The 27319-nt window shown below is 45.4% G+C and overlaps 8 protein-coding genes across 8 annotated transcripts; 6 read left to right on the plus strand and 2 right to left on the minus strand.

Annotated features, from left to right (window-relative positions):
- Window positions 1-303: 303 nt before the first annotated feature.
- On the plus strand, window positions 304-2400 carry AGABI2DRAFT_201971 (hypothetical protein). The gene is made up of 9 exons (XM_006459562.1): window positions 304-378; window positions 446-759; window positions 812-870; window positions 942-985; window positions 1053-1156; window positions 1207-1318; window positions 1360-1547; window positions 1811-2019; window positions 2093-2400. Exons 1-9 carry the CDS (start codon window positions 342-344, stop codon window positions 2313-2315), a joined length of 1290 nt encoding a protein of 429 aa, XP_006459625.1. The 5' UTR covers window positions 304-341; the 3' UTR covers window positions 2316-2400.
- A 1394-nt stretch (window positions 2401-3794) lies between these two features.
- AGABI2DRAFT_191532 (tyrosinase) lies at window positions 3795-6238 on the plus strand. Its single transcript, XM_006459563.1, has 9 exons — window positions 3795-3830; window positions 3897-4076; window positions 4141-4249; window positions 4309-4493; window positions 4555-4877; window positions 4927-5126; window positions 5180-5332; window positions 5391-5947; window positions 5999-6238. Exons 3-9 carry the CDS (start codon window positions 4141-4143, stop codon window positions 6140-6142), a joined length of 1671 nt encoding a protein of 556 aa, XP_006459626.1. The 5' UTR covers window positions 3795-3830; window positions 3897-4076; the 3' UTR covers window positions 6143-6238.
- Window positions 6239-6601: 363 nt separating this feature from the next.
- Window positions 6602-8627, plus strand: AGABI2DRAFT_65690 (hypothetical protein; the record flags this gene model as incomplete). The annotated part of the gene is made up of 8 exons (XM_006459564.1): window positions 6602-6771; window positions 6822-6829; window positions 6883-7142; window positions 7191-7346; window positions 7401-7495; window positions 7551-8053; window positions 8108-8377; window positions 8431-8627. 8 exons carry the CDS (start codon window positions 6602-6604, stop codon window positions 8625-8627), a joined length of 1659 nt encoding a protein of 552 aa, XP_006459627.1.
- A 331-nt stretch (window positions 8628-8958) lies between these two features.
- AGABI2DRAFT_191534 (hypothetical protein) lies at window positions 8959-10702 on the plus strand. The gene is made up of 11 exons (XM_006459565.1): window positions 8959-9191; window positions 9246-9321; window positions 9377-9570; window positions 9631-9755; window positions 9807-9879; window positions 9936-9998; window positions 10057-10114; window positions 10165-10259; window positions 10324-10335; window positions 10389-10463; window positions 10515-10702. Exons 1-11 carry the CDS (start codon window positions 9012-9014, stop codon window positions 10554-10556), a joined length of 993 nt encoding a protein of 330 aa, XP_006459628.1. The 5' UTR covers window positions 8959-9011; the 3' UTR covers window positions 10557-10702.
- A 412-nt stretch (window positions 10703-11114) lies between these two features.
- On the minus strand, window positions 11115-12753 carry AGABI2DRAFT_116591 (hypothetical protein; the record flags this gene model as incomplete). The annotated part of the gene is made up of 3 exons (XM_006459566.1): window positions 11115-11303; window positions 11364-12480; window positions 12536-12753. The coding sequence occupies 3 exons, from the start codon at window positions 12751-12753 to the stop codon at window positions 11115-11117; spliced, it is 1524 nt and encodes a 507-aa protein (XP_006459629.1).
- Window positions 12754-13156: 403 nt separating this feature from the next.
- AGABI2DRAFT_191535 (hypothetical protein) lies at window positions 13157-14634 on the minus strand. Its single transcript, XM_006459567.1, has 5 exons — window positions 14391-14634; window positions 14246-14338; window positions 14055-14188; window positions 13308-13996; window positions 13157-13242 (listed from the first exon to the last, which is right to left on the minus strand). The coding sequence occupies exons 1-4, from the start codon at window positions 14620-14622 to the stop codon at window positions 13517-13519; spliced, it is 939 nt and encodes a 312-aa protein (XP_006459630.1). The 5' UTR covers window positions 14623-14634; the 3' UTR covers window positions 13157-13242; window positions 13308-13516.
- Window positions 14635-21823: 7189 nt separating this feature from the next.
- On the plus strand, window positions 21824-23593 carry AGABI2DRAFT_135011 (hypothetical protein). The gene is made up of 8 exons (XM_006459568.1): window positions 21824-22002; window positions 22063-22127; window positions 22185-22316; window positions 22369-22538; window positions 22595-23123; window positions 23185-23249; window positions 23302-23426; window positions 23480-23593. The coding sequence occupies exons 1-8, from the start codon at window positions 21942-21944 to the stop codon at window positions 23521-23523; spliced, it is 1191 nt and encodes a 396-aa protein (XP_006459631.1). The 5' UTR covers window positions 21824-21941; the 3' UTR covers window positions 23524-23593.
- A 486-nt stretch (window positions 23594-24079) lies between these two features.
- Window positions 24080-26561, plus strand: AGABI2DRAFT_191531 (hypothetical protein). Its single transcript, XM_006459569.1, has 10 exons — window positions 24080-24166; window positions 24268-24352; window positions 24421-24734; window positions 24787-24845; window positions 24915-24958; window positions 25025-25128; window positions 25179-25272; window positions 25335-25525; window positions 25932-26140; window positions 26223-26561. Exons 1-10 carry the CDS (start codon window positions 24122-24124, stop codon window positions 26443-26445), a joined length of 1368 nt encoding a protein of 455 aa, XP_006459632.1. The 5' UTR covers window positions 24080-24121; the 3' UTR covers window positions 26446-26561.
- Window positions 26562-27319: the final 758 nt, after the last annotated feature.

Genomic DNA, 27319 nt, shown 5'->3' on the forward strand with positions numbered 1-27319 from the left:
ATAGCTGGCAAAATCGGCGTTTGCCGGACCATCATCAGATTTGATCAAAAATGATTTAGCCATTACATTGTTGATCGCTCCTTGATTGCTTTCATCGTTATCGCGTCACTTATCCGCATTAATTCAATAATTTCAATTCACCCAAAATGGCTGTGGGTTGTGCTATCCAGAAAAACCACAATGTCGTCGAAGTAAGAGACTTGATATTCTCAAATATATTTCGATTTAATTCTGTTCAGACAGGAATAGGGCCGTCGAATTTTTGTATCTTCTACCTTCAAGAAACTTATGATATGCGAATAGGTTCGAGGCGGCTGGCCGATGATTTCTATACGCCTTTTATGTCGCAGTATGCTCGAGAAAAAAAACCAAGTCCTAGTGCGTTAACGGCGACCATACACTGTTCGCAGTCATGGATTTCTCAACCCGCTCAATTTTAATACAGTTTGTTCACTTTTTCCGCTCGAGAAAACGCCCGGTATCATTTCCCTCCTCGCGGAAAAACCGAATCCAACAATGTTCCCGTTGACTTCGCTGTCCTTCAGTGCCCATGCACCTCACTCTTCCGATCCTGCCGACGAGCAGTCATACTCGCTTACACAAGAGGAGATAGCACTTGGACTGCAATATAGTGATACGGCCGGTATCAAACCACTGAGGGACTGGTTGTACGGCCTTCAGGAATTCAGTCACGGAAGGATGAGAGAGGAGGGATATAGTGTGATGGTTGGGAATGGATCACAGGATCTCATTTATAAGGTAAACATCTATCCTTTACCGGTAATTCTGATTTTGAAATTGGAAAATCCAGGCCGTTATAAATCTTGTAAATGACGGTGATTCCGTGCTAATCGAATCTCCTGTTTATGCGTAAGTTGAAGGTTTCTTTTTCGGAGTGGCAAGGAGAGAAGCTCAAAACTGACAGTTTCCGTTTCAAACAGTGGTGTAGTGCCGATATTCCAAAGTTTGCGCTGTAACCTTGTGGGTTAGTTGTCGCAGCCATTAATAGCCTCGTATCGAGATTAATCTCATGTTCGTTTGGTGATTGTCAGAAATTGAGACGGACGAAAATGGAATAGACTCTTCCTCTCTTCGCTCAAAGCTCGAGAACTGGCCGGCAGGTCAAGCTAGACCCAAGATCCTCTATACAATTCCGGTACATCCCTTCACCTGCCGCTATGTTGCTATGAATTGATAATATGACAGTACGGATGTAATCCCACCGGAATGACGGCCACCCTCAAACGTCGAAAGGAAGTCCTCCAACTCGCTTATGAATTCGATTTTATCATCCTCGAAGGCTCGTCGTTCACTGATTGTAGCCCTTGGCCTAACGTTGAACTCACTGATCCTTGACAGATGACCCATACTTCTATCTCTACTACGGCACTGCTCGTGTACCGTCTTACTTTTCGCTCGAGAAAACTGAATTACCGGAGACAGGCCGCGTGCTCCGGTTTGATAGTTTCGCCAAAGTCCTTTCTGCTGGTATCATGCTTGGCTCCGCATCGGGACCTAATGTGATTTTAGGATGCATTGAAAGATATGTGAGTCCCACTTGCCGTCTAACTCTTTTTTTTTTTTTTTTTTTGAAATCCGCGCCTTCCTTCCCTTGATGCTTGAACCCCTTCATGAGTTTTTTTGAGACAATAGCCTCGCCTTGCGGGTTCTGTCAAGAATAAGCGGGCACGACAGCTTTTGCTAACGCGGCCTTCCCCAATTATAAACACATGCTGCTTTTCTTCTGTTTTCTTATTCAGATACCAAATATTTTTGTCTTTCTTTCCAACATTTAACTTCCACCCTGTAGACTGCAACGTCCAACCTCCAAGTGTCGTCCCTTACTCAGGTCATTGCTTACAGATTACTCGAGTCGTGGGGGTATCAAGGATTTAAAGCACATGCTGATCGTGTCGCCCTGTTTTATAAAGAAAAGAGAGATGTGTTCCAAGCAGCAATGAAAAAATACCTAGACGGATATGCAGAATGGGTCGTACCTGAAGCTGGAATGTTCTTCTGGTGAGTGCTATTTTCAAAAACTACCTCAGCCCATGCGCTGACCGACGCTGATCCTAACCTTGGCTACCTATAGGTTTAAGTTAATTTTGAACAAGGAACTTGATGGTGGTGAAGGTGATTCAGATGTGGTGATACGTACCAAGGCTTTCGACAAAGGTGTTCTTGCACTTCCAGGAAGTGTTTTTATGCCGAATGGAAGTAAGACGCCTTACGTTCGTGCCTCGTTCAGTTTGAACTCTGCGGAAGAAGTGTTTGAGGCTTTGAGGAGGTTGAGATCGGCTTTGGAGGAAGTTTAGTAATGCGTTGAAGGAATGAGATCGGAGAATGCTTCAGTTTGGAATATCAATGTGTAATCTAGAACCAATATTGAATAGGTATCAACGCTCTCTTTTCAGACAGGGGTGCTACTAGAAAATAGAAGTGTGATTGGGGGCAGAATTTATGTGGCGAGTGAAAAGATGCGTTTAGATTACGCCAGACACGATTTAGATATTGATATCAATGCGTGGTTCTCGGCGTGGCGATGGGATACAATGCAAGCTGTGTATCAAGAAGGTGAAATTAGTTCCAGGTTTCTTTTTGGAGCCAGAATATCGCTCCTATCATGGCATTCTATCGTCTCTCGAGAATACTCACGTAGCCAGGCGAATACCTGTTCTTTAATAAGAAACCTGACCACGCAATATTAATATTGATGAACCTATAAGTCGATCGCCATGATCAAGTAAACACATCTCTCTCACTCGCTATTTCTCACTTATCTCCTTCAAATATCCTTCGTAGGGCTCGGTTAACAAGGGTTTGGTCGTCAGTTGAACGAGATTGCTCACAAATAGTTAGAAACTTGCTATCAATTCGCTGTCACCTAGACCCGTAGTATGACATGATTCCAGGCAAATGATTCCAGGTGATTAGTAGGAGGATGAGAGGATGAAAGGCTGAGTTCACCGGCATCTGACGTAGGCGGAACGGCACTTCCGGCGGCGCCTTCCGCCCTTCAAGTGATGGGCACGGAAGATGCCGGCAACATCCAGCGAAGCGGTCCCGGAGCTCAGCCTCTCATTCTCCTATACCACAAATGGATGTTCTCCCTTTCTCTCCATTGTACTCAAAGTCCGTAAACCTAACATGCCAGTGATTCCCGCCTAGATTCTCTCGCTCTTCACTTAGACTCAGCGCGGCCTCCATTAAGGTGGAGTGTATCAGAGTGTATCATAACAAATCCACCAAGGACCAAGATTAGAAGCCCCTACGCCATTCGAGTCATTTTGGAGCGGTCAGTCGACGTTCGTTGTTCTGTTAAAAATAACCCCACTAATTTATACTAGTCAGCGGCTTATCCATACCGTGTTTTCCGTTCGATAGGAATGGTACCTCCAATAATCAACGAAGCTTTGCCAGAAGTAAAAAGTTTGCGCCTTTACCGACTCTCCTTCTCTTTTCTTGCCGCCGTCTTATCCGACGTACTGCCGCGTAAAGACACATCGATTTTGGTTGTGTTTCGCCCATTAGTTCATCATCGTGGCACTCGATGAACCAGTTTCCGGTTACTATCCGTCTACATATGTGGATAAACTTTTTCCTCAAAGCAAGGTTTTACGTTCTGATCCAATGGTTTCTTCCCTGGCTATTCTGAACACTTTTACACGGAATCAGAAATAAGCTATGTCCATATTATCCATACCATAAACTGTCTCCACCGGGCGCAGGTGACTGTGTTTGATGCTGTATATTTGGGCCGCTCGCAATAACTGAAAGTGCGACCATGGAGTACTGTGATGAGCAAGCAGTAATGGGCCAGCGATAGCAGCTGGTGAGTCGTACTCAATAGAATCATTGGCAGTGTATCCGTAAGAGTGATATTACATATAGGGGCAAAAAAACAAGTGAAATATATCGCATAGGGGGCCAGCGCTTGAAGCTTGACTGCCCAAACTTGATATGTACAGCCGTTTATCCGCCGTGCATGATGGAGTCTACGTAACATCAGCAGTCGACGTACCACAGCCACAGCGCTAGCCAAGAAACCCGCTTACCTCGGAAGCCCCACTCATCGGTGAGCGTCATTTTTAGGTATAAGAGAGCTCAAGTAGGCCTTTCATTCGACTAACTTACCTAGGAATGTCGCTGATTGCTACTGTCGGACCTACTGGCGGAGTTAAGAACCGTTTGAACATCGTTGATTTTGTGAAGAATGAAAAGTTTTTCACGCTTTATGTACGCTCCCTCGGTAGGTGCAACTTTATGTCGATTCTCGTCTGTCAACGCTTGCTGATCTACGCTGTTCAGAACTTCTACAAGCCAAGGAACAGCATGACTACTCGTCTTTCTTCCAACTCGCCGGGATTCATGGTCTACCCTTTACTGAGTGGGCCAAAGAGCGGCCTTCCATGAACCTATACAAGGCTGGTTATTGTACCCATGGGCAGGTTCTGTTCCCGACTTGGCATAGAACGTACCTTTCTGTGTTCGAGGTAATTGAAATTCTATATTCCTTGTGCGGGCGAACTTTCTTAACTTCACGGTCCTCTTCAGCAAATACTTCAAGGAGCTGCCATCGAAGTTGCTAACAAGTTCACTTCTAATCAAACCGATTGGATCCAGGCGGCGCAGGATCTACGCCAGCCCTACTGGGATTGGGGTTTCGAACTTATGCCTCCTGATGAGGTTATCAAGAACGAAGAGGTCAACATTACGAACTACGATGGAAAGAAGATTTCCGTCAAGAACCCTATCCTCCGCTATCACTTCCATCCGATCGATCCTTCTTTCAAGCCATACGGAGACTTTGCAACCTGGCGAACAACAGTCCGAAACCCCGATCGTAATAGGCGAGAGGATATCCCCGGTCTAATCAAGTAAGTCGAATACTGGCAATTATGGTACAGTGACTTACCCTTTTATTAGAAAAATGAGACTCGAGGAAGGTCAGATTCGTGAGAAGACCTACAATATGTTGAAGTTCAACGATGCTTGGGAGAGATTTAGTAACCACGGCATATCTGATGATCAGCATGCTAACAGCTTGGAGTCTGTTCACGATGACATTCATGTTATGGTTGGATACGGCAAAATCGAAGGACATATGGACCACCCTTTCTTTGCTGGTAATGTCATCATTAAATGTTAGCTATTAATCATGCTGAATTCGCCCGCAAAGCCTTCGACCCGATTTTCTGGTTACATCATACCAACGTCGACCGTCTACTATCCCTTTGGAAAGCAATCAATCCAGATGTGTGGGTTACATCGGGACGTAACAGGGATGGTACCATGGGCATCGCACCAAACGCTCAGATCAACGACGAGACTCGTATGTCTATTCAAAAACTTCGGAACTTGATCCTTTGTAACACGTCATTCCCATGCAGCTCTTGAGCCATTCTATCAATCTGAGGATAAAGTGTGGACCTCGGCCTCTCTCGCTGATACTGCTCGGCTCGGCTACTCCTACCCCGATTTCGACAAGTTGGTTGGAGGAACAAAGGAGTTGATTCGCGACGCTATCGACGACCTCATCGATGAGCGGTATGGAAGCAAACCTTCGAGTGGGGCTCGCAATACTGCCTTTGATCTCCTCGCCGATTTCAAGGGCATTACCAAGGAGCACAAGGAGGATCTCAAAATGTACGACTGGACCATCCATGTTGCCTTCAAGAAGTTCGAGTTGAAAGAGAGTTTCAGTCTTCTCTTCTACTTTGCGAGTGATGGTGGCGATTATGATCAGGAGAATTGCTTTGTTGGATCAATTAACGCCTTCCGTGGGACTACTCCCGAAACTTGCGCGAACTGTCAAGATAACGAGAACTTGATTCAAGAAGGCTTTATTCACTTGAATCATTATCTTGCTCGTGACCTTGAATCTTTCGAGCCGCAGGACGTGCACAAGTTCTTAAAGGAAAAAGGACTGTCATACAAACTCTACAGCGTTAGTATTTACGTCAGGAAACTCTTCCTTGGACTCACTGTTGTTTAATAGAGGGAAGATAAATCTTTGACATCGTTGTCAGTCAAGATTGAAGGACGTCCCCTTCATTTGCCACCCGGAGAACATCGTCCGAAGTACGATCACACTCAGGACCGAGTAGTGTTTGATGATGTCGCGGTGCATGTTATCAACTGAATACTGTTGTAAGATTACTCTCTCAATGTGTAATAACAGGAAGTTGTACTCTCTTATCAAAATAGCCTCTGATGGTGATATAACGTCGCCGCTCTGCTGAGCGTAAATGATCATATACGTTTAGTAGATCCACGTGCTGGAAAAGTATGGCAACTGGGAAGTAAAAAATCTGATTGCAAGTTATGCGACATTCAGTAGCGTTCGGAACGAGGTTTCAAGAGAACGGTTTTCGGCATCTCGCGGTCACTGTGACGCCCGTGTGCCAAGGTTGTTTCGCCAACGTCAACTAGAACTTGTCCTTCAAAGCTTCATGGTCAACGACTCAAAGAACGACCGCGAGCATCTTGGTCTTCGGGTTATATTTGGAATGTTCGGCCTGAGCGGGAAGTCAAGGTACGTGTGATTACTTACAAAGTTGCAGTGAGCACATGGTCTTTCCTTCTCTTCTACATCATTACTATGCGCCTTGCTGATCAGTCCATTCCAGTTTACACAAATCTCACCGACCTCTATGGTTCGCTAGGTTCCTCCGTTAACCACGCAGAACGTTGGGACAACCTCGCAAAGGAGTTTGAGAAACGCTTCGGCCGCCCACCGGCGTATATCACGCGGGCTCCAGGACGGATCAAGTGAGTGACCAGTCTTATCAGCTCTTCATCTGTATTGATGGATACGCTAGTATTATAGGTAAGCATCGTGCCATCCAGAAGTGTAAAGCCTACTTAGATCCCTCTGGTAAGGCGAACATATCGACTATGCGTTGTTCGGTGTCTTGCCTGCTGCGATCGAGCAAGATATTCTCATAGCATGTGCTCCTCGCCAGCCCTCCGATAATAGTCAAGAAATACACGAAAGACCGGGTAGTGTAGTAGCAGATAATTTGAATTCTAAATACACTCGACAAGTTTTCGCTCCCAGTCAACGTGCACCAGAAGGCTGGCACCTCGAGATCAACACAAATGAATTGAGATGGGAGAGCTACGTCAAGGCAGGATATTATGTGCGTATAGTGGTGGATACCGTCTCTTCATTGCTGATGTATCATTAGGGCGTACTCTCCCGTTATTTTCCACCGGATAGTAATCTGCATCCAACTCCTGTGGATTTACTAGCCACTGGCTCAGTTCCTTCTGGTTCAGGCGTGTCGTCCAGTGCGGCGATCGTCGTGGCGAGTACGTTAGCCTTCCTAGCGGTCAATAACAAGGTATGTCTTCCACCGATAAATTAGAAAACGACTCAGATATATTGATAGCTCGAGCTCACTTCGGGTTCTACTGATGCGCCTCTGAGTAAAGGAGAACTCGTGAAAATGGCAATGGAAAATGAGACACGTGTAGGCGTCAATAGCGGAGGGTATGTGCCTTCAATTCGGTTCAATAGACATCGATCAGACAAAATAACCTTACAGGATGGACCAAGCGGCTTCAGTCATGTCCGTCAACTCCTCAGCGCTCTATATAACGTTCTTTCCCATACTCAATACCTCCCCGGTACCTCTTCCTTCTGGGGCGAAATTTGTCATCTCCAATACTCTTGTGGTTGCAGATAAGGTGGTGACGGCAAAGTTTCGCTATAACCTCCGCGTGGTTGAAACTCTCGTCGGCGCACGCATACTGGCTCACAAATTAGGTGTCAAGCTAGATACCATGGAGAAAGTGACGTATAGAGAAGTCTTAGGTCGAATTGTTAAAGAACAGCAGGATTGCGGGAGCGACGGTGATATGGGAGCTGGTTCTTTGATTGTGGCCCTGAAAAGCATAATGAGGAGCCTTACGCATCTTCTGCCAAAAGGTGTAGATGCGAACGCTGAAGGAGATGAGCGGCAGATGGGGTTGACAATGGAGGAAATGATTGAGATGAGTGGATTGAGTCAACAAACTTTCCACGAAGTATACCTCTCTTGGATCGATGGTGCGTCATCTTGATATCAGTTCGATTCGTTCCAGCTCATACCCTCATTCTCAGTCGAGGCCACTCACTTCCAGTTATACAAGCGAGCCAAACATGTATTCACTGAGGCACTACGTGTACTCCAATTTCGCAAGACAAGCCTTGACGCTACGGACGCGTCGCCTTCACTGAGCCTAAATCCGTCTACTTCGCTGGAGAAGCTGGGAAATCTGATGAACGAGAGCCAGAAGAGCTGCAGGGAATTATTTGAATGCTCGTGCCCAGAGTTGGATATGTTAACCAAGTTGTGTCGAGAAGCAGGAGCGTACGGCAGCCGGTTGACAGGTATGCTTCTGTTCGTCATCTAAGAAGCGAACTTAATATCTCAATCAATCAAGGTGCGGGGTGGGGTGGATGCGCGGTGTCACTCGTTGCAGAGGACCAAGTTGAAATTTTCATCAAGAAGATTAAGGATGAGTATCCTCCGTATAAGGGTCTTAAGGAAGAACAGCTAAACGATGTAATCTTTGCAACTAAGCCTGGAAGTGGAGCTTGTGGTATGCGCTTCCTTCGTTTTTTGAGACTCTTGAGCTAATTGACTTCATACAGTATATAAATTTACGTGATTCCGGGTCGTTGATAGTTTCACTATAGTGTGATTCCTAATACCTGTGTAGTCGCTCGGACTCAAACATAAACATCAGAGAGACCAGATAATGTGACCTCAACGATCACTTGTCTTCACACTCATGCTAGGTATAAGGGTATAAATAGCATAGTTTTGATTGACTCATCCGAGGATAAGTGGTCAACCTATATATAAGATATCAATTGTTCGAAAGTGAATGGAAGCGTTTGTATAGCAAGGGGGTTTGTGCGTTCCATACAGGGGCCTAAGTAGTCTGTGATCTGGTGACTTGTCACCTAACCTCCTTTCATCCCTAACCCCCACCACAGCCCGCGTCAACCATAACTGGCGATGGAAGACCTCAAAAGAAACCCGCATCTCGTTAAAACTGTCAATTTTGAACCATTTCTGGATGGAAGCAACAAGCAAGCGGTAGCAGATGCTTTGCTAAGCTCGTTTAAGAACGAGGGTTTCGCTTACCTCGTCAATCATGGGCTTCCTCAAGAGAAGATTGATGCAATGTTTGAAATGGTAGAGTGAAATCTCCAATTCGTACTCCATAATTCATTTATGTCTTTTATGAAGTCGAAGGCTTTCTTTGAAATGCCGCATGCGAAAAAGATGCAAGCACCACATCCGGCATCTGGTGCTCACCACAGAGGTATTATTCCTTTTGTCCCCTCTCTGATGTCGATGAACGATGTTTACCGTTTCAGGGTATTCGGCTCCAGGCTCGGAGAAAATCATACGTTATGATGACAATGGGAAGGAGTCCGATCCTACTATAGGACGAGGTGGCGCTAGAGAAACCTTCGATGTCGGAAGCGAGAATGATGAAGGTATGCCAAATATCTGGTTACCAGAAGAGACATTACCCGGTTTCAAGCGCAAATGTGTGGAGTTTTTTTCGGTATGTTCTTTCTTGTCTTTCAATATTATTGAAAGGAAGAAGTTGATGACGATGATTAAGGACTGTTTCGAAGTTGAGAAGAATGTACTTCGAGCGTTAGCTGTGGGATTCAGACTTCCTGAAGACTATTTCGTGAGGATGCACACTAAACCTGACAATCAATTACGTTTGGCGCACTATCCGAGGTTCGTCTTTCTCCGATGGTAATATTATCGCAAGCTATTAAATCCGTCTAGTGTGGCGACGAAACCGCTACTCAATGATGAAATCTCTCGCATAGATGCTCACTCGGATTTTGGATCCATAACGGTAATTGTTCTTCGTCAATTCCCGATTGGCAACGACTCTTATTAATCTTACGATAGCTCCTCTTTCAAGACGATGTTGGAGGGTTGGAAGTGCAAGATTTAGTCTCAGGAGTATTTGAGGTGAGTAGATTAATACCCAAGTTTCATGTGCTCAAATCATTTCCTTTTTGTTTTATAGCCCGTTCTTCCAGTCCCTGCTTCCATTCTTATAAATGCCGGAGACTTTTTGATGCGATGTATGCCATTACAGAGGTTGTTACATGTATTACTCATCTTCTCGATTTAGGGTCGAACGACACTATCCAGAGCACTAAACATCGTGTTCAAGCACCTCCATCTATCAAGACTGATACTACACCCGACAGATACTCTATCCCATATGTGCGTGCCAATTTCAGTCGGTTTCGAGAAAGAATTTTCTGGAGCTGATGCAATCACGAAACAGTTCTGTTGCCCAGTAAGATCTCGTTTTTGTTATACTATGCTCACATGGAAATTTATTATACAAAGGATTTTGACACAGTCGTTGATTGTATACCTGGAACATGGAGCGCTGAGAATCCGAAGAAGTATGAGCCCCTGTCGGTGAGTGGAGGAATTTTTTCATCAACCAGTTTGAAATTGACATCTCACGAGGTGGGAGCGTACATCCTAGCGAGGCTGGCGGCGGCATATTGATAGAATACCCGATGGGTTTCATTAAGCATGCTGATCCGTTTAATGAGAACGAGATTGGTTTTTTTTTACAGACTGCAGTTTTATGCGGAAGTTTCTGTTTTCATTTTTGTGCAATATGCCTTCGTCATGTATTCTGAAGTGGCTATACTTGAGCGACGCGAATGGCCTGTCTACTATGATAATCTGCCGACAACCCTTTCGGCACTGTGTGCGCAACACTACCAGCCGCATGGAAACTTTAAAATCGCTTAGGCTATGTCTCAATATCAATCACGGAAAGCGCATCGCTGGGGGATACTGTCGCTTAATTCTGCTTCTTCAAGGTATTCGAAGGTCTGTCGTATTTTTACAGATCTCTGTCCGTGGTATAGCTACATCATGTCCATGTTTCGCAATAAGTTATAGTCCATGATTGAGTACAAGTTAAAAAATAGACCTCGTACTTTTACTTATCAAGGCCGGTTTCCAAGGGCTCTCCAGTCTGCCCAGGATCCGATTATCTTTTGACCTTGTAATTTTTCATGAGTAAACCAGACATCGAGGCGTCAATATACATACTCACGCTTTTTCGCGCATCAAGACGTCTATATTAACATGTCTGTGGCCCCAAAAACTTGTTATGCTCGGGATGTGATGCGCGAAAGCTTGCATGAGACCTGTATCATTGGGAGAACCTGCTCTCCATACTCCAATATCATTCAACTTCCATGCACTGAAATTCCTCACTCCTAGGTCTCCTTCGAGAGTCTGAAGATGAAAATTGAGGCTTGGTAGATCATATGGCACATGAGGAGTACAGGGACGTACCGTAGAAATCGAGGGTTCTGCGACATTTCGACTTTCATCAATGAAAAGAGATAATCTCTTCAGCTTCGGCAATGTGTCAGCGAAAAGCTGGACGATATCAATATCCAATCTCGGTAAATTAAGCCTCAATCTCTCCAATCCTCGACACTTCTCTAATTCACGGAGAACTTCCACCAACTCGTCCACTTGCAATGAACGATCTCGAATACACATACTCGTCAAGGTCTCGGAAGACCGCGAGATTGCAGTGCGAATGACAGTCAGACCTTCAGGTGCATGTGTAGGGAACAACTCTAAAGAGCGCAAGGATGTGAATTGGTCACGATCGTCTGCAATAAGACTTCGTAGAAACTGCGCGAGAGGTAATTCGGATGTCCGATCAAGTGCTGCTCCAGTTGGATTTAACCGTAATTGGAGAACTTCCAACGAGGGTGAACCTGTGCGGGACAAAAAGTTCATGAGGCCACTCGGATCTTGAAAAGCGGTCCTATATGGCATTCGTAATCCTATATGTTTCAACTTTCTGAACGTATTAGGGAAATGGTTGAACAATGATGAAAGATCAAAGTCGGGCCAAAAGAATAGTTTGAAGGTTTCGAGTTGGGAAGAAAATGAAGCGATGAAGGGGGCGATATAATTCTCCAAGGAATCCAGTTCGTGCGCGTGATCTCGGTTGAGATCGTACAGGTTAACGGTTATATCGAACTCGAGGTGTTTGAGGCTTGGAAGTGAAGGTTCAGATACCGTGAGATGTCGGAAAGTCTCGAGGTCGCCACTAAAGATTAACGAAGTTAGATTTGAGCCAAAGGAAGACCAAGCAGTTGTGAGGAGTAATTGGAAATCAAAATCACGTCGGAAATCCCAGCAATCAATGGATAAGGTTTCGACTCGGGTAAGTAAAGGCATAGTGGATATAACAAGAGATATGATTTGGTCAAAAGTCGGAATTGGCTCTGCGAGAAGGTAGGAGAGTAGGGAGTATGTATGACGTTTCAGGATTTCAAGGGATACAGTGGAGGCACCTGGGGCACCTAAAGGATGGTTTTGGCTCTCTGATTGCCTCATGTCAGCGAGCTTAACGACGACGTGGCGAACAAAGGGTGCACAGAAAGGCGTGCTATTATTGGGCCCATAAGGTCAAGAGGGCCCACCATAAGGACTACGGGACGTACCTTATGTGGTTCAGGAATCTCGAAATGTCGGGATCTTCCCAGTTCTGGAGAATAATAAGGCCATAACGAAGCTTGAGAGAACGGTTTAGCCAGGCGCCGGTAACAGAGTACAAGTTGACGAGTTCATCTTCAGGAATAAAGTCAGCGATAGTGTGCCAGATGTCCCTAGGTAAGTCGACTAAGCTTCGAGGGGGTGATGGTGCGAAGGGTGAAGACATGATCATGACTAGAGAGGGAGAAGAATATTCAGGGAAGATCATTCATTGAATCGATGACGAGCCGTTACGCGTTACAAGCGGGCATCGACTCCGAACTTGACCTTATTCAGATTTCGAACAAGGGACACTGTCTTCCATTCACTCGGGATGCGAACGCCGAACGAGATACTTTGTCGAGCTTCCAGCTAACGGTGACCGGTAGACCGTCGACCACTGACATATAGCCGACAGGATACTAGTAGCTGGACAGTGTGACCGTCACATAATCCTCTCGCAGCCTTTCACTTTCATTCGGTAACAATAGTGACGAGACCGTTAATGCGGACAGAATTTGACATACCAAGTTGTGCACATAAATGCTGTGCGCTACTACCTGACGCGGCTTATATCATCTTTTGATCTTCATCAGTGCTACATTGCATGACCCCCCTGGCTTTAAAGCCAACTAGTACAACGAGTTGGAACCGGATAGGACTGCTTTGAACCGCTCTGCATGATCCACGAGTTGCTCAGAATCCATAGCGCAGCAACAGTGTGGGAAAGGAGCAACTTGCATCAGATGATCTCCAAGCCTATCACAGCCTGAATCTTAATCGCCGCAGCAATTGAGTGTCGCGCGGGCTTTGAGGCTGTCTGATCGTACAACGCTGCCACCAATGTGCGGTGGGTAATCTGTCGCGGCATTTTCACCAAAGGCATGGAGGAAGAGGAGGCTACTAGTCAATTCTCGATTCGAATTGGGCAATCACAAAAGTGGTATTTTCTACACAGCTCCGGCATCGGCCGATCCATCACTTTTGTCCGTCTCGGTCACATCATCGTACTTGACTCCAAAGACCTTCCAAAACGTCCTTCCCACTACATTTATACCATCATATTCATACGGCCACATAGGCTCCGGGTCGCTTTTTCCCAATAAGTGAGCAGGGGTATTCCCCTCACCAAAGTAGACCCGTGCATCATGCTCCGCAATCCTACCGCTCTTGACCCATTTGCGGACGAGGCCAGTCACTATGGAATCAGTGAACTCGGGGTGACCTTGAAACGTCAAGACGCGGATATGTTGGTGGATTTCGTGGCACTTTCCACGCAGTTCACACTCGTTGCACCTTTCGTAAAGCTGGACGAAGCTTTGGTTGGGAGTCCGGATAGATGATCCCAGGAGGTAAATCGAACCTGTGGAGAAATGGTTGGAAAGTGAAGGAAGCGGAACGTGGTCTTGATGAATCTGTTGCAATTCGTACTAGATCCGATGTCAACCATTCAAATCTCTGAGTAAAGGAAGAACAATGAAAGCTTACAAGACGTTCGACCCCAAATATTTCTTTACCCATGTGTGTCACATTTATGGCAGTCAGGCCATACTCCCATTTTGCGTTGCGTTCAACCGTTCCACCCAATGCTCGAGAAATGATTTGAAGACCAAAGCAGATGCCTTGATGAGATTAAGATTCATTAAGTGGAGGGAATGTTTATCCTCAAATGCACTTACCGAACATTCTAATACGGGGATGCTTGGTATGAATAAACTTTGTGTATTCCAGAAGACGAGTGATCCAGGCATCTTCCCCGAACGCGTCATCCCCTGATAACTATTTCAAATCACCGTTGCCTCAAAAACAAGAAACGACACTAACGAGATCCGGTGAGCATCACCGCATCGATTGTCTCGAGTTCTTCAGCGGTTGGGTATTCTTGACGCTCGCGCACATCATACGGCATCATATTAAGGCGAGGCAGTACACCTTGTGGATATGAGCCACTGAGCCAGCGGTCGTAAATTTCGGTAGTAGTTCCATAGTTGAATTCAGCAGGGAGCTCATCGCAGATAAGTAAAGCCAAGTTGACTGGTGTGGGTACAACAGACATGATGGGTTGGAAGATAGCAGTACGCCATGCTTGCGTCTCATTAAGTACTAGCCGTCCAGAAAATAGCGCGACGCCACCGTCTGTCTTCCGATAATCAATAGCCATCTAATCACCATTTATCGCACATCGTATACGACTTCATCGGGTTCATCAGATACTAACTTTTCCAACGCAACGCAAAGGGGGAATAGTGCTTGGCAAAGAAGTTCGTGATGATACTGAGTTAGGCAGATTTAGCTCGTTATCGTGGCTCTGCACTACGCCGCAACATCACCAACCTCGGCGTATATTTTGTAGTGCCAATGCTGGCATCCGTATGCTGGTAAATGGTGAAAATACTCGAGCTGTCGGGTTTGAAGTTAGTGAGCTTCATGCTTCAACATTCGTTCATGAGTCGCCTCTGACCAGACTCACACCCACATAACGGAGATGACGTCTACTGTCGCGAAGAGAGACACGTGTCTAACTTTACCGACAGGAACACTGATCTGGCCTTATTACCTCCCCAAACTTCTTGTCACAACAACATCTGGCATGACCGATGATCTTTGACCTATTTACTGGCCATGGTAATGGGCCAGTGGGTCACAACTCACGGTGTGTAGTCATGAGGAGCAGCCCCAACCTCAGAATCTTGGACATAAAGAAATCAAATATGCGGAGGAGAGGAACAGAGAGCTTTATACCTAGATTCCGTGTTATGACGCTGTCATTTGTGGACGTGGCTCTGGATCTGGGTACTTAAAAACGTGGTTATTCCAAAGGCAAGTTTATCAATAACCTGGAGCGTGAAAAACGTTGAACGAAAAGAAAAGCTGAATTATCTGTTAATAGAGCTCCCGGATGATGATTCAAACTTGAAGAAACGATTCTACTTCGATAAAACAATGTAGTACGGCCCTTTGTGTAGCTGCGGGTGATGCTTGTTATACCAGTTCCAGGAAAAGATAGAGTCGGCCCTACAAGTGTGGTTACCCTATTGCTCGCCCTAGTAGTTTTTGACTCAGCCTGCAGCGAAAAATCTGTTCGCAGGAGAGGTCGGGTCACGAAACCCCTGAAATAAGCCACAAAAGGCTAGTGGCAGAAGCAAGTTATTAGGCGCCGTCCTTCTCGTGATCGTATAATCAGCGGATATCGATAATCGCGGTAACTCATCATGAATGCTCATGACTATTTAAATTTCATATCGATATAGGCTAAACGACATCTTCCATTTGCCTGTCAATAGTCAGCAATCAAGTACCATTGGCCAGACTCTGTTACTTTTTTGAATAGAAACTGTAGAGGATGTGTTCAGGCTATGCCCGAAACATTGAATTTTTGTTTTTCCTTATTTTATTTTCTCACGTTGGTATTTAAGTAGTTCCTGGTACTTAGATATGTAAGCAGGCTACCTAGGCTACCACTAGTCGGCCTAGTGATCGTTACACTAAAAGCATTATCTTATGATATTCTGCCCCCGGCTAGTATATGTGCTGTAATCGGCTTCCGCCTGATGAAATGACCAAGAAATACAAGCATCGGCTCGCTCAACTTCAGCTTCGAAGTCATTTATTAATCTTTCTCCCGAGGTTGACTGAGCAATGGCTCTCAAGTCCGGGCCGAATCGTTAGCCTCAAACTGTTGACGGACTCGCGTCCTTCATTAATATTGAAATCCGACGCTCGCAGGAAATGACGCAACGAGCGCAGGTGTTCAATGGTGTAATAGGCTTACAGGGATTACAGGGATCGGCGCGGGCCATAAGGCTAGATCATACTCGGAATAATCCAGAATTTAGCCTAACGTCAAAGTAAAATATTTTTAGTCCCGGCGCGTACAATGATTTTCGCCGCTTGTTTACACAGGTTTACACGCGCCTTGTATTTTGAGGCACCGAAGGATTGCGACTTACCATAATATGCCAAAATCCACCCACACTTACTCCATTTGGTTAACCCATGCCGATCCTCTTGAAGTTGAGAACAGGGCGGGACTAATCCGATTCCGGAGGTTGCAGCGCTAATTGGGAGACGAACCTCAGGCTTCCGCGGGAGAGAAGGGACATACTCAGGTTCCTCTGGCATTCATTTTCAACTACCTATCAACAATCATGAACGCTAAATGTCGGTCAACCGAAAGAAGGCAGTACAAATATGACTCGAGGCGCTTCGGAAATATAAGGAGCCTTGCAAATTCCTCCCGAAGACAAACGAATTCAGAAGTTAGTTAGGGGAGAACTCAGCGATACTCTGACACAGTTGAAAATAAATATTTGGATTGAGGTTCCAATGTTCCTTGATACATGATTCAATTTCATGGGAGAGGGTCGAAAGGGTATATATATCGCCGGTTGTACCCATGACATGAACTGTATTCACGTAATAAATATGACTCTCATAAAGAAATAAGGGTGTCAGGCTGGAGACGAGTAATGAAATGCTATGTCGTAGTGGGATAGGATTGCGGGATTGCGGGTAATATACTAGGAGGCGAGTAAAGAATAATTTTGGCGTTCAGGGCGAGAAAGGGAAAGGGGGCACTCACAGGCATGATTCCATCGTCAACACCATTCCATTTCTGAGGCTTTTTGTCAAGTCGACGAACGAAATACGAAGAAGAGGGTTGTCATCGTTCCAAGCGGATGAGAGCCGAAGAGTTACTATATAGCAGGAGGCTCAGAGATGATCCAAACCGACGTCTCGGTGTAAGAGGATTTTCCCATCCCTCAACAACAATGCGACCATCGGACTGCTTGAAGCACGTAATCAATGGAGTGGAACATATGGTTGCTTTCAACAATCTGAGTTTGCAACTGACCGCCAGAGAATCAATCAACCAATTGCGAGAGCGATGTTACAACAGGTACTCAACGCGCACGGGCATCGTGATTGAGAGACGAGTTCTGGTGCTGGAGGATAACTCGTAGAGCATTCCAGAAGTACAACAACGAACCACTTAATATCTAGCAACAAACACGAAAAGAAAGTAAGGAGAGAAATAGCGTAAATGCGTCCGTCTCATTTGGAATGCTCAACTGAAAAATGAACATGGAGTCAGCGAGGAAACTGGATCTCCAAACTGTTCCTGTATACATTTTGGTGTCAGGGGGAGTCCGAACCATGGAACGCTGACTCTAGTTCCTTATCGACAATTGTATTTGTCGCTTGAGCAAGTTGCACGGTACCTGGAGACCAAAACATTACCACCATAATATATGTGGTATCTAATATATACATATATCACATTCATGTATGACAGGCCATTAACGTCCTTGGAGTCTATTGAATATATGACATTCAATTCAATATGTATAAATATAGTATAAGCTATTACGGAGCAACATCGGGTTGCATCAGCTTTCTGCCACGTCTAACATTTTCTAGATTGAAGGGAAAGGCTAAAAAGAAGGGCCTGCTTGTAATTTGAGCCGTTGCATGTATCGAACAGAGTCACGCCGCTGTGTCGGACGACTCGAACCCTCAACCCTTTACTTTTCTAAATTCTGACTTCACAATTGTCCTGGTGGCATCATACCAATGCGCTGGTCGACTTGGCTTTGCGCAGTCCAAATGGAATGTTCGCAGCTTTGTCTTAATTACTCGCTATGTGGTAGTAAAGCACTGAGCCACACTGAAGTTTACGAATGATCTGAGAAGCATTATACTTTTCCAAATTGTACGGAAACTTTTTGACTACTTGAAGACGAGTTGCCAACCTCCGAATGTCGGGAAGACGAACGCCAGATTAGAGTTCACTTTTCCCATCATGACATCGTCTCTTTTATCGAATAAGACTGCTAACATAGCAAAATTACAGATCGGCAGATCTCGTTATTTGAAAGTGAGCTTCACTGAGGCTCGCCACTCTCGCATCGAAAGCGGCAATTGCCTTTTCTGGTAATGCCATAAACATGCTAAAACCATCATGTGATTTACATGGCTGTACGAAGGTGAGGAAACAAGCCTTGGTTAAGAAAAACCTACTTCGAACTGTCTAAATAGAAGGCCCAGGCCCTAACTGGCGTAAAATTCCAGGATGCGCTCGGGCTAACAGACACAGACTAAGACAAAATCTTTTACCGCGAACTACTACTCGACATCATATACCTGGTAACGTCTTTCACCGTCAGAGGCAATGGGTAAATTCGGCGAGTTTCATCGTTCAACAGACGCAAAGGTTAACCAACAATGAGCATGCGTTGAGCGAAATGGTGAGCTTTTTCTTTCCTTTAGCTTTCTACCCTCTAATATCCGTTCACTGTGCAGCCCCTATGGCTTTCCGGCACAGAACACTTACCCTTACATAGGAGGTTGGAGATCGACTTTAACAATCTGTTCCGCCATATGCTCCATAGTCGACCCCGCTCCCGGATCTAGTGCCCGTTCGTGAATATATTTCAAGCCTTCGAAACACAAACGTCGATTGTGCTGACCGCTCTGGAATCGGGTGGCACAATAAGTACGCTAGGTCATGGTCCTTTACTAGCTCCAGTGTAGATTATCATCGTTTAAAAAATTTCAAGCTGCTGATAGGAACAAAAGTAGGTTGCCGCTGTGTTCACGCCAGTGCCTTATACCCAAACACATTTCATCGCCGTTAATCCCCTTCCGCTCAATCTCACCTCCATGATGTTACTAAACCCTTTCCATGTTCATTTTGTCGTCCTCTCCCTGCTTCTACACCACCACGTCCCGTTGACGTCGCCTGACACGGCCGAATTCACCATCATAACCTGACGGCCAAGAAACCATGTGCGTTCCAGGCGCATCAGATGAATTGTTAACCCCAGTGGTAGCCCAGATACTCATCGCCATACCTACCCTGGCTTGGGGGTCTTTTTCTTCCCACATTTTGAGTCTTAGCCATCTTAGCTTCGGATATTCCAGGCGTGCGGATCGGTATGCAGAATTGCTCCTGAAATTGCGATCGTAGCAGGTCAACATGAGGGCATTGATCCCTACAAAAGCTAACTTACGGAGAAGGAGAAACCGGAACACAGACGCGGGATCTCAAAACATTGCAAACCTAACATCGTAGCATTGTAATAGAGCTTCGGTATTGTAAGATAAAGCCGAGCGCTCCAACCTTATCGGATGAACGCCTCCTGATCCATCAGAAATGAGTGTCAGAGTGTGCATCTGGGGTAGTATCCTATAATACCTTGTTGAGGCTTGATCGGAAGGCGTGTGGGTCGAAATCCACCACACCTGTCATGCCGCTTGAAGATAAATCGGATTAGCGCAGAGCGGATGTTGTCCATTGTGTTGCGCATGTCAAGGCAGTGACACAGTTTGCCGCCTCCGCCTCTTCTCCCTCTTCTCCATCTGATTGTTTTGTATGATAAGAAGATTTGCTTAAGTTAGCTTGGGAAGCCATCAATTCCATCTCATCACCGAAGATCGGACATCTGAACGGCTGTGATCTTGGGTGATGTCATCTACTCAATCTATCGAGAGTGATAGTATCGTACTAACAATTGACGGCAATTTCATTATCTCTATCCCGTTGGTTATGCCATCCACTCCTTGTCTTAGAATCTCAATTCTAAACTCGCCCTAGTAGGTTACAGTAAACTATGAGATATCTTTTCCAGACTTGCCTGTCATGCTGGGTTGAGTGTGTTTTTTGTTTGCGAGTTATGCTATCTATCTACGGAACTTTTCTCCTTCCGTGTCGAATCAAACCCTGAGCTCCTGGTAAAAGAATCAGGCTTCCGTGATTTCGCAGCATTCTCCGTGGGATGAGCAGTCCCTGCGCCGTGAGATTCAATGCACAGTTCAACTTCACCGAGTCAAATAACGAGTGATTGATCGGCGACAATTTTGACTGAACGAAGCAATGGTTTGATGATAGAATATGCTTAGGTGTTCTAGTCATCATCTTGTCGAGTAAGCCACCGGTTGTTTTCCATTCAGCGACGAATCTACCATGTGAAGGAGCTCACGTCACCTGCATGATAAGATTTGCCCATGGCGCAGTGCACGTTTCTCGCGAACACTCAATATCTCAATATATATCAATGAACCCATTTGCCCAAGCCTTCTTGCGCGGGTTTTTGATCCCGCGGGTGCAAGGGAACCCGTTGCCTCACCCGTCAGAAACCCTTATGGGTATGGCATGGCGGGTACGGGTACGGGTCCGCCAAGTTTATGAACTGGTTACGTTCCCTAAATTCAGGTGTTCTGGAACTCATAATTTCACGGTGACGTTTAAGAAGTTGATGAGCCGTTGAAAGCTGTCAGTGCAACAGGTAGCGCATCGGTTTCGGCGCTACACGAACTATTTATTAGAACGCGAACCTGGCGCTCCTGGATTTCTATGGGGTATCCAGAATCGCTGTGCATGGCAGATATGACAGGTGTTGCATATTGTGGATGATTTGGGAAGGAGCAATCGACATTACAAACCGAGGTATGTATTTTAAAGTACCGCCACGTCTAACGGATATAAGATGACTCCTAGCTCCATCTGTAGCACGCTCGCTAGTGTGTTCGAATATTAGAATGCTTTGGAAATTGAGATGCTGAGCTTAGTCCAGTTAGAAACAGATACTGGGGCATATAGTTTTGGGAAACACTAATGGTCTTCTTTGTCGTATAGCAACATACCCACATTCGTAGGGTTCTCAATGAGAAGTATCATCCGTTGCCTTCTCCTCGGGGACCTGCCATAATCAGATGGCTTCTGTCCCAGTTCGTGGGCATTACGTACAGTGTATATGTCTGAATGAAGTATATTCCCTTTTAGATGAAGGGTTATATAAGTCTCGGGAACCGATGGGTCCCACAGATTCGTCCCATCACAGGTAAAGACTGTCACGACGCTTCATATATGTTAAATAAGATGCATACGTCAAGAAGATAGCCGATTCATTAGAAGGAGCATAGATGAAGGAAGAAAACATCAGGATTCGAACAGACACGATCTCTGACATTTTAAGTCAACCCAGGGTTTCGGTAACTTCGGAACAAGCTTATCTAATCAACTCGGGACTGGAAGGAGTCTGGCTCAACCCCAGGTAAGGACTATGAAAATACCTCAAGAAGCCAAAGTACTCACTGAATTGTTTTGTTATTCTGATTGGCAGCCGACCCATCAAAGCCAAGCTAGGCAATATGATGTTTGTCAAAACTCAGGGAGAAAAAGTGGAAAGATATTGGAGTAGTGGGTGAATATAAAATGAGGATATCTGAACAGCGTAATTTTCAGCACCCCTCCTCGTCGCTAGCAACCTCAACTTCCGCGCTTTCTTCTATTCTTCAGGAATCATGAAGCTTGCCTTATCATCAATAATTTTGTCCATTGTGCTGGCATGTCGTGCAACGCCTACGTGTAGTATGCCTGCGCCAGGACTCGAATTGGGTCGTGCTTCAGGAGAGTCAGTCGGTGCCGCATACTGTGAGTTTATTCTTTTCTTTTTGGTTGACACACCATTCAAGATTTAATTCCCTCTTATAGTTGCTACGAACAATCCTAACGGCAACTTCATTGTTGCCTCGGATATTGGCAGTGATGGCAAAGTGGTGGGAACATAATTCCAACTTGTATTTTTCATGTGATTTAATTTATCGCTATCGCAGACTCTGAGGAGGGCTTATGACGCAGGCGGCGTCGGCGTCCATGGTATCCAGAACCCCCCCGTGGCTGACTCCCTGTTCAGTCAGGGCTCCACGAAAACATCTGCTGTGGGAGACATGGTTGCCCTCGTCAACGTGAGTTTAATTCTTCTTCTCAAAGTTGCTCGCTTCTGATGATGTCATCCAGGCTGGTTCGAACACGATTGCACTCTTCAAGATAAACCCCGATGATCCTACGGACCTAAAAATGATAGGAGAGCCCGTCTGCAGTGGTGGAGAATTCCCTGTCTCTCTCGTTTTCAACAAAGCTGGAGATATGCTTTGCGTCGCAAACGGTGGTGCTGTCGACGGTATCAAGTAAGAGCATGGAACTAGTATCATTCCCAGATACACACCCTGACATTGATTTCTAGTTGCTTCACAGTCGACCAAAAGGAGGGTTTGAAGCCGAAGGATGACCTAGTGCGTCCGATGGGACTTAACCAAACTACTCCTGCAACCGGACCTTTCGGGACCGCCGGCATGATCTCCTTTACCGAGGACGAGAGCCAGCTTGTAGTAGCAGTCAAGGGAGCACCACCCGATATGCCTGGTTTCCTCGCATTCTGGGATATGAAAGATGGCTGCCCTTCTACCGAGTACAAGAGGTTGGATCCGCCCAAAGGTTCTATCGCACCCTTCTCCGCGACTGTCATGCCCGGCAAGAACGCCCTTATGTCTGCGGATCCCGGCATCGGCTACACTATCTGGGACTTAGCAGACCTTAACGATGGTGGCTCTGGAACAGCTAGTCGCAGTTCAGCTAATGTGGTCGAAGGACAAATCGAAACGTGCTGGTCTAACTATAGTCCAAGCACCGGTAATTATATTCTTGTTGATGCCAACATGTCCTTTATCTCGGAGGTCAGCGTGGATGAGAATTTGAAAGGGACTGTCATTACCGTGAGTGCTTTATCTAACTCGTAGGTTTCTCGAGCGAAGTGTTCATAAATGTTATTCACAGCACATTCAACGACCTGATTATCCCCGTATCATCGATTTCGACATTGGAACGATCAATAACCACGAGTAAGTATCACAATATGACCTTGGGCTTATTGAAAGCTTATATGCCTTGAAGCTATGTATACGTTCTCGGGCCCAATGCGACTGTCTTCGATGTCCTGTCACTAGATGGCCCTGGTATCACCCCTATCCAGAGAATCCAACTTTGGGAGCCCGCACAGCGCGCTGGCCTTATGATCGGTAATTTTTCACTTTCTGAACATGTTACCGTGATTCTTATTTCCAACCATTAGATAACAACCACATGCAAGGGATGGCACTTTACTTCAAGAAGTAAAATAGTCGTTTTTTATGTACCATTTAGACTTAATCAATATATCTCTTACTATATATGACACTAAGCTACCTATCCTGTCTCCATCCATGGAAGTGGAAAAAATTGACGTCGAAATTCGCTATTGGCCTGTGGGATGGGATGAAATGCCTCGGGAATATCGTACTGACAACACGTCTTACCATCGAGCTCAGATGTGAATATCCGACTCGGACTTTAGCAACAGAATGTTCCCATATCAGAAATATGGCAGAACTGTGTACCTTTCCGACTCAAAGTTCCATGTCCACAATATGGATGTAACTTGATTTCTCGACCCTTGTATTGACTACTGATATCATCTGATCGACGATAGAAGTGGCATATTCACAGTTGTTAGCATCTTTCTCTCTGCACCAGGCGGCAACAGAAAATCATCGTCCGCTGTCAAACTTAGTTTCAAAGGCGACTGCCTCAAAATAAAGAATACCCCGTGATTCAATCTGATAAACTACTCGACAATTCGGCGTTTCCCGCATCAGATCCACAAACAATGATTAGTCCTTTGATCGCTTTACCACTATCTTGTCCTACCCGTCCGCACTAATCTAATCCACCGAAAATGACTGTGGGGGGTGCTATCCAGAAAAACCACAATGTTATCGAAGTAAGAGACTTGATATTCTCAGATATATTTTGACTTAATTCGGTTCAGACAGGAACAGGGCCGTCGGATCTTGTATTTTCTGCCTTCAAGAAACTTATGATGCGCGAACAGGTTCGAGGCGGCTGGCAGATGATTTCTATACGCCTTTTATGTCGCAGTATGCTCGAGAAAAAAAACCAAGTCCTAGTACGTTAACGGATACCATACACTGCTTAGCAATTATGGATTTCTCAACCCTCTCAATTTCAATGCAGTTCGTTCACTTTTCCCGCTCGAGAAAATGCCCGGCATCATTTCCCTCCTCGCCGGGAAACCGAATCCAACTATGTTCCCGTTGACTTCGCTGTCCTTCAGTGCCCGTGCACCTCACTCTTCCGATCCTGCCGACGAGCAGTCATACTCGCTTACACAAGAGGAGATAGCGCTCGGACTGCAATATAGTGATACGGCCGGTATCAAACCACTGAGGGACTGGTTGTACGGCCTTCAGGAATTCAGCCACGGAAGGACGAGAGAGGAGGGATATAGTGTGATGGTTGGAAATGGATCACAGGATCTCATTTATAAGGTAAACATCTATCCATTACCGATGATTCAGACTTTGGAATTGGGACATTCAGGCCGTCGTAAATCTAGTAAATGACGGTGATTCCGTGCTGATCGAATCTCCTGTTTATGCGTAAGTTGAAGATTTCTTTTTTCCAATAAGGAGAGAAGCTCAAGACTGATAGTATTCCATTCCAAACAGTGGTGTAATGCCGATATTCCAAAGTTTGCACTGTAACTTTGTGGGTTAGTTGTCGCGCCCATATTTCCGTATCGGAAGTCTTCATCTCATGTTCGTTTGGTGATTGTCAGAAATTGAGACGGACGCAAATGGAATAGACTCTTCATCTCTTCGCTCAAAGCTCGAGAACTGGCCGGCAGGTCAAGCTAGACCCAAAATCCTCTACACTGTTCCGGTATATCCTTTCACATACCACTATAGTGCTATGAATTGACATTATGACAGTATGGATGTAATCCCACTGGAATGACGGCCACCCTTGAACGTCGAAAGGAAGTCCTCCAACTCGCTTATGAATTCGATTTGATCATCCTCGAAGGCTCGTCTTGTTCACTGATTTTTTAGCCTTTAGCATGATTTGAACTCACTGAATCTTGACAGATGACCCATACTACTATCTCTACTATGGCATTGCTCCTCGCGTACCGTCTTACTTTTCGCTCGAAAAGACTGATTTACCGGAGACAGGCCGCGTGCTCCGGTTTGATAGTTTCTCCAAGGTCCTTTCGGCTGGTATCAGGCTTGGGTCCGTATCGGGGCCTGATGTGATTTTGGGGTGTATTGAAAGACATGTGAGTCTCACTTATCGTCAAACTTTCTTTCGTAATCCGCGTCTTCTATTGTCATCCTTCCTTTATCTTTGAACCCCTTCATGTCTTTTGTTGAGACAATAGCCTCGCCTCGTTGGTGCTGTCAAGAATTAGCGGGCACGACATCTTTTGTTTAAATTGACTTTTCACATCCTGCATCTTCTGATGCCAAAAAGTTTTTCGTCCCTCTTTCCAATCCGTCTACTGGGACGTGCGCTTGGCCGCCTCGTGTGCCTCATGTCGAGAAGGATGTCTGTTTGAATGGCCGGCTAAACTGTTTACTATAGCTATTCAGTGCTGCGTCCCTAATTCTGTAACTTTTCTTATTCATTTGCACCCTGTTTTTATTTCCCCCTTACTTACGTTACATTTAACTTCCACCCTGTAGACTGCAACGTCCAACCTTCAAGTCTCGTCCCTTACTCAGGTTATTGCTTACAGATTACTCGATTCGTGGGGATACCAAGGATTTAAAATACACACTGATCGTGTCGCCCAGTTTTACAAAGAAAAGAGAGATGTGTTCCAAGCCGCAATGAAAAAATATTTAGACGGATACGCAGAATGGGTTGCACCCGAAGCTGGAATGTTCTTCTGGTGTGTGCTGTTCTCAAAAAATATTCCCGTCCATTCGCTGACGGGACGTTGATCGATGACCCCTAACCTTGGTTACCTATAGGTTTAAGTTAATTTTGAGCAAGGAACTTGATGGTGGTGAAGGTGATTCAGATGTGGTGATACGTACCAAGGCTTTCGACAAAGGTGTTCTTGCACTTCCAGGAAGTGTTTTTATGCCGAATGGAAGTAAGACGCCTTACGTTCGTGCCTCGTTCAGTTTGAACCCTGAGGAAGAAGTCTTTGAGGCTTTGAGGAGGTTGAGATCGGCTTTGGAGGGAGTTTAGTAAAGGCGGCCGAGGAATTGGAATAGGTAATTTAGAATGGATTTTGGATAGGATATCATTTGCAGGGAGGGTAGATCAATGTGCGAACTGTCGGATTATAACCCTCTTTCCAAAACTTGAAATTTTGGGTATCTGGTTGCCAAAAACCAAGACATCTGAGAGGTTTGTCTAGATCTGTATGTAATTGTAAATGTCAGGGTCTGTACCCGGCCCAACTTCGAATCCTGTCAACTACACCATGTTTGGATATATTGACTATAAATCGCATCTTCGCTTGATCTTCGCGGTGTTTAGAAAAACGGTACTTAAGGAGATAACGTCAGAAGCAGGCCGAAAACAGTTCCAGCAACTACACTGTCATAACGGCATAACGCTGAAAATGTGGCTCTGAGGACTCACTCAGGTCGGACCGGACTTGTTATAGCGTACAATATGCTGGGCTGACTATGTTCTGGAAATCTACCGAGTTGATAGATCGGTGAAAGTCTTATACAGCCGACGGAGCCAAGATTTTTACTCCTCTCATTTTCCTTTGTCCGAGTATTTTTCTTTCCCAGTTCGATAATAAACGTTTAAACAGGCGACTTGTAGGTAAATGCAACCCACGATTCTCCGCCGCGTGGGTCCTTTTTTCCTTCCGAGTGAAAAGTCATAGTTTACATTGCTCAAATGATTGAATTTATCATGAGCCATTTGATTCGAGCTGTCAACCCGCTATTGTTGACAGCCCTCGGAAGTGGCGTTTATTTGTGGAGGTGGGTGTTCTTGATTTCTAAACACTTACCTCGAACTTGTGGCTCACAGCGATATGGAACGAAAGAAACATTCAAGGGCATCTACTAGCAAGTGTATCTAGGAATACGGTATAGCACCG

The sequence above is a fragment of the Agaricus bisporus genome (genome assembly GCF_000300575.1).
Source record: "Agaricus bisporus var. bisporus H97 unplaced genomic scaffold AGABI2scaffold_3, whole genome shotgun sequence".
Taxonomy (NCBI): domain Eukaryota; kingdom Fungi; phylum Basidiomycota; class Agaricomycetes; order Agaricales; family Agaricaceae; genus Agaricus; species Agaricus bisporus.

Coding starts and splice junctions, on each gene's coding strand:
- AGABI2DRAFT_191531 (XM_006459569.1), top strand. CDS start 24,122: ATGACTGTGGGGGGTGCTATCCAGAAAAACCACAATGTTATCGAA. Junction 24,735..24,786: donor CACAGGATCTCATTTATAAG/GTAAACATCTAT, acceptor TGGGACATTCAG/GCCGTCGTAAATCTAGTAAA. Junction 26,141..26,222: donor GAAGCTGGAATGTTCTTCTG/GTGTGTGCTGTT, acceptor GGTTACCTATAG/GTTTAAGTTAATTTTGAGCA.
- AGABI2DRAFT_201971 (XM_006459562.1), top strand. CDS start 342: ATGTCGCAGTATGCTCGAGAAAAAAAACCAAGTCCTA. Junction 1,548..1,810: donor TAGGATGCATTGAAAGATAT/GTGAGTCCCACT, acceptor TCCACCCTGTAG/ACTGCAACGTCCAACCTCCA. Junction 2,020..2,092: donor GAAGCTGGAATGTTCTTCTG/GTGAGTGCTATT, acceptor GGCTACCTATAG/GTTTAAGTTAATTTTGAACA.
- AGABI2DRAFT_191534 (XM_006459565.1), top strand. CDS start 9,012: ATGGAAGACCTCAAAAGAAACCCGCATCTCGTTAAAACTGTCAATTTT. Junction 9,571..9,630: donor AATGTGTGGAGTTTTTTTCG/GTATGTTCTTTC, acceptor ACGATGATTAAG/GACTGTTTCGAAGTTGAGAA. Junction 10,464..10,514: donor AGAAGTATGAGCCCCTGTCG/GTGAGTGGAGGA, acceptor ACATCTCACGAG/GTGGGAGCGTACATCCTAGC.
- AGABI2DRAFT_135011 (XM_006459568.1), top strand. CDS start 21,942: ATGCCTGCGCCAGGACTCGAATTGGGTCGTGCTTCAGGAGAGTCAGTC. Junction 22,539..22,594: donor GGTGCTGTCGACGGTATCAA/GTAAGAGCATGG, acceptor ATTGATTTCTAG/TTGCTTCACAGTCGACCAAA. Junction 23,250..23,301: donor GGAACGATCAATAACCACGA/GTAAGTATCACA, acceptor TATGCCTTGAAG/CTATGTATACGTTCTCGGGC.
- AGABI2DRAFT_191535 (XM_006459567.1), bottom strand. CDS start 14,622: ATGTCTGTTGTACCCACACCAGTCAACTTGGCTTTACTTATCTGCGAT. Junction 14,339..14,390: donor GGTGATGCTCACCGGATCTC/GTTAGTGTCGTT, acceptor AATAGTTATCAG/GGGATGACGCGTTCGGGGAA. Junction 13,997..14,054: donor TATTTGGGGTCGAACGTCTT/GTAAGCTTTCAT, acceptor CATCGGATCTAG/TACGAATTGCAACAGATTCA.
- AGABI2DRAFT_191532 (XM_006459563.1), top strand. CDS start 4,141: ATGTCGCTGATTGCTACTGTCGGACCTACTGGCGGAGTTAAGAACCGT. Junction 4,250..4,308: donor GCTTTATGTACGCTCCCTCG/GTAGGTGCAACT, acceptor TACGCTGTTCAG/AACTTCTACAAGCCAAGGAA. Junction 5,948..5,998: donor TGTCATACAAACTCTACAGC/GTTAGTATTTAC, acceptor GTTGTTTAATAG/AGGGAAGATAAATCTTTGAC.